At 35.3% G+C, this 13635-nt stretch overlaps 1 protein-coding gene, 1 long non-coding RNA gene and 1 pseudogene across 2 annotated transcripts; 1 reads left to right on the forward strand and 2 right to left on the reverse strand.

The window, feature by feature from the left end:
- The first annotated feature begins 255 nt into the window (after positions 1–255).
- LOC120163150 lies at positions 256–1680 on the forward strand. The gene has a single exon (XM_039173145.1). It carries the CDS (start codon positions 256–258, stop codon positions 1678–1680), a length of 1425 nt encoding a protein of 474 aa, XP_039029076.1.
- A 2034-nt stretch (positions 1681–3714) lies between these two features.
- LOC120163077 lies at positions 3715–5317 on the reverse strand. Its single transcript, XR_005519621.1, has 2 exons — positions 4950–5317; positions 3715–4125 (listed from the first exon to the last, which is right to left on the reverse strand). It is a non-coding gene; the product is annotated as an uncharacterized LOC120163077 (long non-coding RNA).
- Positions 5318–7749: 2432 nt separating this feature from the next.
- LOC120162952 lies at positions 7750–11101 on the reverse strand (annotated as a pseudogene).
- Between the last annotated feature and the right edge of the window lie 2534 nt (positions 11102–13635).

Consider the following 13635-nt stretch of genomic DNA (forward strand, 5'->3'; position numbering starts at 1 on the left):
TTTCTCCATAAGTGCCACTAAGCTCATATTAAAAATATTGGATCAAGGAAATAAGAAAACGACATAGCAAGTTGTTAAAATATGTTATTTTTTTCACTAGTGGCAATAAAATGAAATGGACGTACCAAAAAATGAAATGAAATGAAATGGCTATAAATAGCAAACCCTAGGAGGTTGAGGTAAGCAAGTACACCATCAAGAGAGCAAATTACTTTGTAGAGATCATCATCCATTCAAAAAAAAAAAGCTAGCAAAATGGCATCGAACTTGCCGAGGTTTATAGTCATCGAATCCGTCGATAAGATCGGGTACTTAACTTATATTCGTGAAGGCGGAAAAGCTGACGGGTATCTGAGATTCATGGAACCTCAGGTTACGAGCCCGTATGCAAAGTTCGAAGTTGAAAGTTCGAAAACTAGAGGTTTGGTGCATATAAGAAGTTGTCAAAACAACAAATACTGGCAGCGAACCTATCTTCCATCTGTCCCTTCGGGACCCTGGATCGTAACGACGTCGAAAGAGAAGGAGGAAGATGAATCGAAGGAGTCGTGCACATTGTTCAAGTTTGTCTCCGTAGACACTGCTATGAACACATTCAGAATCATGCATATCCAATCGGGTTGCTATGTATGGTCATGGAGATTGGAGGATCCAAAGTTCGATCACGGCTTAATGTCTAACAACAAAGAGTTTGGTCGCCAAAGAGCTGATGAATTCACAATTATTGATTGGAGTTTGTTACTGATTCTACCTAGGTACGTTGCCTTTAAGGGTGATAATGACATGTATATGTACCTTTACAGAAACAATTTTCCGTGTTTCGCACAGACCGACGTCGGCGAATCAACCGTAGCATGCGAGATTGTTCCTGCCAACGACGGAAACATTCGCATCAAGTCCCCTGAAACCGGGAAATTCTATAGGTGTGACTCGAAGTGGATCTGGGCAGATACCGATGACACTACCGCCGACAACATGGAAACCTTGTTTCGTCCCGTCAAACTTGGCGATGATAAGATAGCCCTAATCAGCTTGCGCAACAATAATTTCTGCAAGAGGCTCAGTGAAGGTTCAACGGGCAATGGTGTTGCTGCAGTTGTGCACTCCGTTACCAAAGAAGCCCAAATCACGGTGGAGGAGCATATCTTGTCAAGGCAAATATATGATGTTAAATACGATCTCGATAATGCCAGGGTCTACAACGAAACAGTCATCGTCGTCGACCAGAATTCCGCTAGCAACTTTACCGAAAAGGAATCCTCTATGGACGTCAAGCTCGTAAACAAAGATGCCAAGAGTAGTTCTTGGAAGACTGATTTTTCGCTAACGTTGGGCATGAAGGCATCGATGGACATCAGTGTTCCGCTCATTTTCGAGGGGAGCATCGAAATGTCGGCTGAAGTCAAAACAGGAATCGAGTTGGGGAAGGTCTTCGAATCGTCCACCGAGGTAGAAGTCTTGCACAAAGTCGTTGTGCCGCCGATGAGTAAGGTGACGGTTGACCTAATAGCAACGAAAGGCATGTGCGATGTTCCTTTCACGTACATGCAAAGGGACACTCTTTATGATGGAAGCAGCGTCTTAACTGAAGTTCAAGGTGGCACTTACTATGGTTCTAATTACTACAGAAAGAAGTTTGAGGCTCGATCAGAGCAGCTTCCTCCAGGGAGCAAAAGGTAATGTACATACTCCATGGCCATGGGGGTTCAACAGGAAAGATAGCATGTCTGCATGTGTTGGTTTTCTGCTGTGTTTTTATTCGGTTCGATTTTATGTTCGCTATAAGCCTCGATGGTTGTTCCTTGTGTTCGTTCTTGTCATTCTCAGGTGTTTGATTGCGGTCTTCGGTGTTCTTTATGGTCTGTGTGATTTATGTTTTGAATAAATTCTATCTTTCCTCTGTTTGTTATAAAATCACTTTTTTTATTGTACTACTGGTTCCAAGGCTTTGCCTTGACTAATCCGGATCGACCCGCATAATACATATGTCTTTGGTGGGTGGTGAGTCTCCCCGTAGAAATTTTCTGCATACACAAACTTGAGACGTTGATTAAGCGATATCAAACTGCTTATCACTTAAACCAACCTCGTTCATTGTTATAAAATCACTTATTGAATTAACATCAATAATTAATTAAGTATCAATTGTATTAGAAAATTATATATTTTTTTTAGAAAAAATGGATTGAGGACAGTTCAAAACTGAAACTGGATTAGAAAGAAAACATCGGAGATAAGCTATTTGGATCGAGTGAGAAGTTGCAGATGAAAATTCTTTTTCATCAAACACATCATGCCTACCGATAAAGACCCTACCATGGGAACCCAAACATTGATACCTACAATTATTTAGTGAGAATCCGAGGAAAAATACACTATCTGGAATGAAATTCTATGTAACACTTTGAATTTTTGAGTCAACACAGGAAAGTTGACCCCAAAGAAGTATATAGAACAATGTGATGAAAAGGTTATTAAATCAATTTGGATACATTCGAATTAAATTGGATTATTGGAGTGTAAATCGAATTGCAAGCTGGAAGTTGCTGATGATCTCCTATGGGGATCCGGTGGTTAAGCGTGTCCGTGATAAGCACATCTGTGTATCCGGTGGATTATTTAGTGTAAATACCTTTTAGGTAGACATATATATTAACGATACAATTTGTGTACGGGATAAGCACAAGTAAAATTACTGGTGGACACAATCAATAAAATAGATAATTATCAAAGGAAATTTGAATTCCAGGGTGAGCAAGTAAAAGTGTGGATCTACAACATATTCTAGTCGGACATTTTAAATGACAGCTTAAGGCTAGCTTTTACATTTAGAAGACTAAAGTAGTACTTAGTTACTTATCCTTGATGTCAATATATATCAAATTAAAGATAATAGCCAATTAAGAAAAAAGGTGTTGAAGAGTGATACAAAAGAAATGACATACTTCTCTTAGATCCTCAAGATCCATGGTGAAAGAGTGAAATAGTTGATTAAAGTGGTTTCCATTGTTGTCGGTTTGAATTGGGTTCTCAGGGTACTTTATTGATTTTGGTAGATGGTTGTTGGGTTTGTAATTTTTTTAGTGTAGTTTTTACTAGTTGTGTTGTACTCTTTTCCTTCGTATAAGTTTACGGATGTTTTTAACGAGTCATGCAACTTAGGTTTTAAAATTGTTTGATTAAATCTTTAATAATATTATATTTGCCGGGGAAAAAATGGGATTTGTGTGAGGATAAGTAATTGTTTGAAAATAGCTTTGATTGAATTAATATGGGATGCATGAAAACTCATGTCTGCTTCATTTTGTTCATTTTTTCGTGGGTTTCCGTAATCAAATAACAATGGGTTTTTCCTAATTTTGTCATTAAACTTTTGTCTTAAACGAAAGTGAGGTCTATTCATGTTAAGCTTACTGTCTCAATGTAATCCTTAGACCTAGCTTATGAGTTATAACGGAATCAATGTAACCACGTCATTTAAATGACCTACAAACGAAATTCCTATTAAATCATTTTAGAGACATTTATCGAATATGATATCATAAATAAGCTCATGCCACATTTTAAAGAGGTTGAAAATAAATATTAAACCTCATACAATATACAATTAAGACTATTCCTTTGATAGTTATATTAGTCCTATAACTAGATAATCTGAAAAGGAAAAACAAAAATAAAGTGAGCTACAAAGCTCAATGAGTAACTCATATATGACATAAAGATGCAACTTTAAATTCAAGCAATAGTAAAATAACTAACCAGTACCAAAGTATTATAACAGGAAATTCACACAACCTTACGTTTCGTCGAGAATAACAGGATAAGGACATTACCCTCCGAAGAGGTACCCGAAATAGAATACAAAAATTAGGATGAGGATATAACCCTCCATATAGGATCCCTATTAGAAATAGGATGTGGATATCGTCCTCCATAGAGGATCCCAACAGAAACAGAAATCAAAAATCAGAATGGGAATATAACCCTCCGAATAGATCCCAAACAGAAACATGATGGAGATTTTTTCATCCTTAGAGGATCCCATACAGAAACATAAGGGGGATTATGCCATCCGTAGAGGATTCCATGTAGAAACAGGACGAAGATGTTACCCTCGTAGAGGAACTTATGCAGATGACATAAATATATCAACACACAGATGCCATGCCAATCAGATATCAAACATATCTCAGACCAATATAATCAGAACACGAACATGCGTACAAATAACAAATATATAATATAATCAGATGACTAAATGCATCGTATGGGTCAAGAGGGCCAGCTAAGCTTTACTTTTGCCATGAACAGTAATACTAGGTTCTACGGAACGGAAACCTAATGATAATATATTACTGTAAAAGAACTGAAATAAAACTTAATTAAACAGAATCAACTAATAATTCAGTTAATAACACTCACACATATCTCAAATTTAACGTGCAGAGTCAAACTAAACTGAATAGAGGTGATTCAAACTTATTGGGGGAGTGGTGCAGAGACACATGACCACCTTCAGAACATAATATCATAAAGTAAGACTATAAATTTCATAATTTACATAACACAACTATATTGTAAAGTACTAAAATAAAAAAAAATAGGACTTTCGATTTAGGATTTGACAAAACATACTACAAAAACGGATTCAGGATATTGAAAAATATCAAGATATAGATCTTCAAAAAAAAACTTAACAGTCAATGATCAACTATTAAGTCAACGATCAACAAAAAAAAAAAGTAAACAGTGTACGGTCAAAATTAACAGGTCCGTTCGGATCAACAATTCGAGTTAACAAGACGGTTCAGGTTAACTAGTTGGTCAAACTAGTCCAACCGGTTTGCAGAAAACAATCACACACGCAACGACGTGTGCGCCACCCTCCGGTGACCGGTTTCATACCAAAAATCACAAATTTTAATTTTAAGGGTTTGATAGTCCATTACCGGTGTAAGTTCACGACAGTGAGCGGCAGTGATGATGTATTTACGAAACCCAAACGCTTTTCCCAGCCTATCTTGCAACCGACGATGACGGTGAAGGAGGCACCACCACCAGCAGATCGAAAATGACGAGCTGAACATTTTAGTGCTGGCGGTGTCGTTAACGGCAACTCTCTGGGCGACTAACCAAGCAAAAAATCAAAACGGAGAGAGAGCAATAACCAGTTGAAATTTAAAAATTTGGGAAGAAAACCTGAAAATAAACAAATGTGTATTTGAATATTCTGAGTTTAGGGTTAAACACAATAGAAATCCCTTTAGGAACTCAATAGACGGCCTGAAAGTTTAAAATAGCTTAACATTAGACCCCATTTGGGGTGTGTGACACTTAAAGTCCAAAGTCATTTTTGGCTCTTAATGTACCCTAATGCTGTCATTAATGCTGATCATCAATCAATTTGAATCAAATCAAATCACTAAATGGTTTATAAACTTTGCATGATATGGCTCCATTCGGGAAAAAAATTGTCGAATCTAGCAGTCATGTTTTAATCAAATGAAATTGACAAAAGAGAGACTTGAGGGAGAAATATTTTTTTAATAATTAGAAGTGATTATAATGTAGTATATGTTTGAATTTTTTAGCTTATTAACAACGCATGCACACTCTACAGACATAGTTACTCAAATCCAACAATTCTAGAAAGAACAATATTCTTTTACTGCTATTTTCACCCAAGATGAACCGAAGAGGGCGGGTGGAGGCAATCACCCCTGAAAATTTTATCATAAATTTTAGATTGTTTATATGTATTTTTTATTGAAAATCTGTTTTCGTCCTCTGAAATTTTAGAAATTTATCATCTACTAAAATTTTAGAATTTCTTCTCCTAATATAAAATCTTAAGCTCATTCTTGGTTTCACCCATGCTATGTGGGGGAACATTTCTGACACTTAATGAACTTCAAAAGGTGTTGAAAAACATGGCATCTTCATCATTTGTTGCGAGGCAACATGCATATTAGGTTAAGTCAAAGAGGCTCATGTTGATGATGATGAGTGCAAGCAAGCTTGCCCTCCAACATATCCTTCTCTCATCAATCTTTCCAATTCTTTTGTTTCTTCTTCATTTTCCCTCTGGGTTTGATGCATTTCAAAACCATAAAATATATAAGATTAATTAATCAAGGTATGTTTTTAACTTGGAGTTGAAACTATATATATATATATAAGCATGCATGTAGGGACAAACTCAAGATTACATGTTAAGGAATGAATTCATAAAATTTGAGAATGAACTTATAAAATTTCAGGGATGACGAAAACATATTCTCAATAAAAAATATAAAAAAATATCCATATTATATGAAGATTAAATTTTTCAAGGTTGCAGTTGCCTGGCGTGAACCATTAAAGGTCTCCTCTGCAATCACGGTCACAGCCTTCCCCTGTGCTACATTCATATCTCGCTCCCCATTTACCCTGACAGGGTGAAACCCATCTCCATCATTAGCGAGGGCTGCATATCTTGTATTATCACCTCCATCGGTCATGCTATTCACCTGTGCCTATGGAACAGCAACCTTATGAGTGCGACGTCGGCGCTTGGTAGCAACCATCCAGGGTCGATATTTATTTTTATCCTCAAACATTCGTATTTTCCGAATTAATATCTCACGAGGGTTTCGATTTATCACTCACTCCAATTTTCTTTGCTTGCAAGTTACAAACCACATAAGTCTTTTGCATAGCCATAAACATCGCTTGAAACAGATCTGATGGAGCCCCTCATATTACAGTTTTTGAATAAATCCATCAATGTCGATGCATGAGAGCTATGGTTTATTCAAATCAGCGACTACCGCTAACCTTGCAATTCCCCAAGTTAGTATTATAATCAACCTTAATCACTTGGTCAAGTTCAGCTGTCGGCATACGAAGGAGAGATTTTGTGTAGTAACGATAAGGAAGTCCCGGAAAACGAACCCGCACAATAACCCTTGAAGGATGACTTTTTGAGGTAGAGAAATTCATACTCAACGATTGTACCGTTAAATAATTGTCGAAAACCATCCATGGTCCTTCTGTAAGCACCCGAATAAAATCACATTCGGCCTCTAATCGGACTATAAAATAATCTTTATCCAAGTCATAAGTTGGAACTTTCCCTGCAATTGCCAAAGAGTTCTAATTCTATTCCAAAGAGCTCGATATCCAATAGTTTTCCCGAGGAGACGAACTATTCCAGTTCTATCAACAACATCCTCCGCTTGAAGGGAAACATCCACCTCTCCGAAGGGATGGAAGCTGCCTGAATATGCTCACCCAATACCGTATCAGCATAAGACCTTGGTGCCGGAACAATAGTGTTTGCTGTCACTGATACCTGGTCCCTCCCTTCCATTGCTGCCATAGAATCCGACAAGACAAACCTCGTTGCCTCCAAATCCATAATAGAATGCCGGACTCAGCCTCCATTCCATGCAAACTCTATATTATCAGTGTATAAATCTCTACATTGACATTGAAGTAACACCTCATTAAGGAACAACTTTTTATATCCGATAAACATCGTTAGAAAGAAATAAATTCGATAAAAAAATTTAACATATATTATCACATAATTCACAATCAGTTACTGATTGAATCTTAACTTCATTGTTATACTTGTTACTGTAACATTCAAGATGACGAAGTCAAGTGTGTTCAAATGCACGTATTAATTCAGAACCGGATATTTTTGTCGGAAATCTGTAAATGGCGAATTAAGCAGCAATCTTCCCTGCAAAAAAAAATGATACCTATAATCAGAGAGGTGAAAAAGAAACAAAATCAAAGCATAAACAATATGAAAATGGAAGCAGATTTTTTAACTCAAGACAATATCACAAGGCCTATATACATTGCTCCACACAGAAACACCAATGAAATTAATCCCCTGCCCCCAACACCAAAATTCATTCAACAAATTGAAGTCACAACTAATCCTCATGCATGTTTCCTATTTTATTTCGAAATTCTCACCAGATGACACCCCATCCAACACCGTTGCAAGGACAAGGACATACTTCTGCAAATTTTTCAGCATCGCTAGAGTGAACTCTACGAGATATGAGGTCATCGTATATATCTGTAACATCAAGTATATACTATACTGAATCAGCAAATCATATAACGGATGTTAAAACCATCACCTTCTGTGTTTCGAATTCCGAAATCGTACCATACACTGAAAACAAGCTGTTCATTACACCTGCAGTAAGGTATATCACTTTCCTTAAAATGGGGATAAAAGAAAGTAACAGGAATCATCCTCTTGTCTCGGACAAAGAAAGCGAGAGAGATTCATTTACCGATGAACAGAATAATATACCGAAGTATGCGAATCTTTGTGGTTTCCTGAAGAATCCAAACCACACCAAGGAAAACAACAAACCCTGACATCTCAATACACATGGTTTGACATTACTTAGATGGAATATCAAGCCATATTCATTCTAGCTATTGAAAAACATACCAATGCAAAGTCCTCTTAGTGTCCACTGCCAAAACAACATAAAAAGATAATAAAGATCCATACAAACATAAAAATTATCCTCGAATTTTGCCATTCGTATTCCACATAACCTTGCAAATGCAATCTAGCATCTATAAACTACTGATGGAACATAAAAGAAACGAGATGGATCATTCTAGGTGTTCATGAATACTTACATTTTTTGCTACACAGAGTACAACAAGTAGAGCAACAACAAAACATCCTGCAGCAATTCTCGCAGTCAGAAGATTTGTCGATGCTAGAATCAAAACCATTCCCCAGAAAGAAGAACCAAGATCTAGAGTGCAAAGATAAGTGTCAGTTCGGACAACACAGGCAACCTTATGAAGAGACAATTGATAGCGAAACAAATATTTTAAACAAATTTATATGCACAACAGCATGCGTTAACATATACTTGGATGAAAACAATTCATCAAAGCACAATGTCAAAAGGCTGTAATTCAACTAAATTTTGACTTAATTATGCATCTATAAATGTATGGGGTCTGTATCTGTTTTGTGAGCAGCAGTCAAGGAATAATGAAGGTACATCCGGCCGGCAAGATTAGCCAGTATATTCCACCACGTTTGTGTGGTTCCACCTTCATCCGCATGAACCTGGATCCCTTCCACCTGCATACGAGGTCCTCTTAGAAACTAAATTACCCGCAAACGATAAAATTTCAAGGTTATGCAATCAACAAATTCGTTACTTGGAATTTGGCTCTCAAGATGCACCAATGGGCAAACATCACTTAAGTGAAGACAAGAGCAGCAAGCCAAGTAAGATAATCAAACAGAACTATTGTTTCACTTAGAAATCGAACTGATGGACCTAATATCCTGTTATCTCATCGATCCTAAGTGAAACATTTAGGTGTTATACAATAAGTTTCAAATATACATGGCCTGATGACCATTTCACTAATCTAGTCTTCAGAAAGAAAAAGAAATTAATTCTCCTATCAAATAAACTCATTATATGAAAACATGAACAAAGCTCAGATTTTTAACGAATTGTAAAGATTTATTTCAATGATTGCTACCTTAATGGAAGTACTATAATTGATGATCGGGCCCAAAATCCAAACAGGAGAGAGATAAAACATTTCCCCTCATTGTTTATATCAAGTTGACATTTTATGTTCTTTCATTTCCTCTAGGCAACCACCAAGTATTTAAAAATGTGTAGTGAGTAAATTTTTCCACTTGATAACAGAAATTCAGCGTGAAGAGTAAACGAAAATATCGATTTACCCTGCAAACTAAGGCCATTGCACAATAAATATCTGATAACAATTTGCTGGAAAATGCTAATTACTAGGGATGGAATGTAGCAACACAAGGAAATACTTACATGACCACATGTGAGTTTACAAGCAATAGCATGGCTAGCCTCATGAAGGAATACAGTTACAAGCTTGAAAGGTCTTAGCAATATCGTTCTCCACAGCTGCAAAGATCAAATAAAGATTTAAACTAAAAGGCAAAAAGCATTGCACACCGGAGCCGAAAATCATCAAAGTACAACATATCTGGAAACTGATATGATGCAATAAATCTTCTAATCAGAATAGTCAATATGCAATCAAAGTATAAATATGCTTTCTCCATGAGTCAGTTTGAAGCAAAGATTAATTACAAGATAATTTAGGTTTGATAGACCCTCTTTTTTCGTAATATCAACGAACTTTGACAATTCAATTCCACATTTGAATTGCTGAATCTTTAACTTTAGCACAATCTGAAACAAGATGAACTGTAGTCTCTAGCTTGAATCTAAACGACCTAATTTGTAGTACCATTCATTAAAATCAATAAATTGCTGTTCTTTGAGGATTGGCATGTAGGCTTGCACCACATTAAAGCTTCCAATGAAAAAATATATATTCTTTTACCAAATGCCTAGTAAATCAGAAGTGAAATCTAATAGTTGAACCACCCAAAAAAAAGGTGAATCCACTTACCATGAACCATCTAAGTTAAGGGTTCATAATTACAGCCTCCTGATAGGCTCAGACTGACTCCAATTAATTGAAAGAGCATCAACCTTGAGCCAGCAGAAGCAGGTTTAGCTTTCAACAAAATCAACATTTCAATTAAATGCAACCAATAAATAAACATCTATATGCTTTAAGTAATTCACAAGGTAACCACTTTGTTCCAAATAAGCAAAACCTTTGCTGAATAAAAACAAACCCTTTTGAACTCTTCATAAATCCCATTTCAAAAAGAAACAAGAATTACCCAAATCAGCTAATGTTACTACTTTTTAACTAGAGCAAATCACAGCCAAAAAGAAGATTCCATCGGCATTTTCTTATCAGATAGGAAAACTGTAATGAGGCATATATTTGGTGAGTACCGCAAGTATAACAACAGTGCAGACAGCTACAGTGACGAGAAAGACAACTTGCTCATGGTTGCAGCAGTTTTTGAGTTCCCAGTTGGGTTTCAGCTTCATTATCTCTTTGTTACTCGGAAACGAGAATGACCCAACAACTGGAATCAGTTTCCCAGGTTGATTTCAGGCAAAGAAATGGATAGAGTTTCTTTGATCTTCCCTTGTCGGAGGAGGTATGGTTGGTCAACAGTTGCAACCAATTGGCTTCCAAATTTTTAAACTTTTGATCCATTCATTTTAACGCAATTATTGTAGGTATCGACTGGTCTTGAAATATAAAAGTAAAAATCGGACATGGACATGGACGGTTTTATATCATTTTTTATGGGTAAACTACATAAATGGTCAATATTTGAGTAAGTTTTTTTTTCTTGCTAATGTTTTAAAAGTAACAACTTGATCACTAATATTATAGATTTATAACAAATCGATCACTCGCAATTAACGTCGTTGCTACAGTAATGGAATGTTGACGTGATACATTAAACCAGCTAACTCGGTATGTTTGACCGACCGTTTGACTCTTCTTCTTTTCACAACAACTCTTTGATCCGACTGCAAGAATGACCTAGCTCCATTTTCAGAGCATTTACCAACGATGTGTATGATATTTCAAGAGACCAGATTCGGTTGGGTATCTTGAGCAACTCCGTTGATGTCTTAAGGTTATAACTTGATCTCTACGTTCAGATTATTTCGTACACAAGTTATATATTTCGTGGTTTGTTATAGGATATCATCACTATAAGGTGGCGTTTGGTTCGCAGGAATCCCTTGAATTATGGGAATTGGAATCCAATTCACCACTTTCTCATGTTTGATTCAAGTTTTCAAAGGGAATTGAATCCCTCATGACTTCAACTTTCCATCAAATGAGGGAAAGTGAATTTCATTCATTCTATGATGAAATTCAATTCCCTTGTTGAAGGGAATTGAAATTTGATCATACTTCCTCATCAATCTTTTGGTAACTTATTCATATATGAATAAAAATATTTTTTTATTATTTCGGGTTGGGTCGGGTTTCTAATTCATATATTCGGGTCGGGTCGGGTGAAACTTTATTTTTTTCGGGTCGGGTCTAGTTCGGGTTTAGGGTGAAAAATATCCAACCCGAAAATATATATAATTTTACCTTATATATTTAAGAATAATTATAATAATATCCCTCTATATAATTTTTTTCAATTAAGTCACTGTTTTTATTGAATAAAATAATTTTTTTATTATTTCGGGTCGGGTTGGGTTTCTAATTCATATATTCGAGTCGGGTCGGGTCTTTTTTTTTAAGTGTGATATTCGGGTTCGGGTTTAGGGTGAAAATACCTGACCTGGCCCAAAAAATATATAATTTTACTTATATATTTAGGAATAATTACAATAATACCCTCTATATATAATTTTTTTTTCAATTAAGTCACTGTTTTATTGAATAAAATAATTTTTTTATTATTTCGGGTCGGGTCGGGTCGAAACTTTATTTTGGTCGGTCGGGTCTCGGATGGAGGTTCCTTGTTCTTGGGTCGGGTCGGGTGGACCAAAACCCGACCCAACCCAACTCATGCCATCCCTAATTGGATTATTTTAACTTATGATATTTATTACATGATTTTTTATAATTTATTGAATGAATAATCAATCAATAAATTAAAATTTAATATTTTTAAAAAAATTTATAATATTGCTACATGTAATTTATAAAACAAACTAAAATTAAGCAAAAAAAAAGGACAATCCTGTCATTTTACATTACTGAAATCAAATTCATCTGACATGTTTGCGAACCAAACAGAATATGGAATTGGATTTCAATTCCTGACAGATTCAATTCCTTCACAGATTCTAATTCCCTCAAAAACATTCCACGAACCAACGCCACCTAAGAATCTTAGTATTATCACTCAAGTACAATAAATTATTATTTAAATGGACATTTAATGGTTGAAAATGTGTAGAGTTAAGTTTGTAATTTGTTGCATACGTATGGAAAAAAAACATAAAGAAGTTTCGAATTTTGTACACTTTAATGATAGAATGTGATACTCATAAACTTATTAAATTCATCTCATCATACCTAAAGCTTTCAAAAATGTTTTTGTAGGGGGAAATTGAAGGGTACATATTTAGTACTTAAACTATCAGTTTTGGTCTATTTTAGTACTTAAACTTTCAATTTTCCAAAATCATAGCTAAAGTTTGTTTTGTTTTATTTTAATACACCGACGTTAAAAACTTAACGCGTTTAGTATCTAAAATATCAGTTTTGATATGTTTTAGTACCTAAATTTTAAAATTTTCAAATCTTAAGTATGATTTAGGTACTAAATGTGTTCTAGTACCTAGACGTTCATTTTTTTCAAAACTTAATGACGGGGTATTAAAATGAAACAAAACAAAATTTTAGATATGATTTTAAAAAAATTGATAGTTTAAGAACTAAAATAGATCAAAACTGATTGTTTAGATACTAATGTGTAATTTACCCAAAAAAGATAGAAGGGACATTTTGTTTTTTCTCTTCGATTTCATGTAGTAGATGGAATAGTATAAAATGAATGGCTGTCTAAATTTAAAATTTTGAGTTAATTGCATCACATGTCCTTAAAGTATGATTTTCATTTTAAATTGATTCTTAAATTTTTAAATACTTCAATTTCATCCTAAATTATGACTATCATTCTAAACTAGTCCTCAAACTTTCAAACATATTCAAAAGTTTTGAATATTCAAACTGGTCCCCCAA

This window comes from Hibiscus syriacus, unplaced genomic scaffold (assembly GCF_006381635.1).
Source record: "Hibiscus syriacus cultivar Baekdansim isolate YM2019G1 unplaced genomic scaffold, ASM638163v2 tig00111427_pilon, whole genome shotgun sequence".
Taxonomy (NCBI): Eukaryota; Viridiplantae; Streptophyta; class Magnoliopsida; order Malvales; family Malvaceae; genus Hibiscus; species Hibiscus syriacus.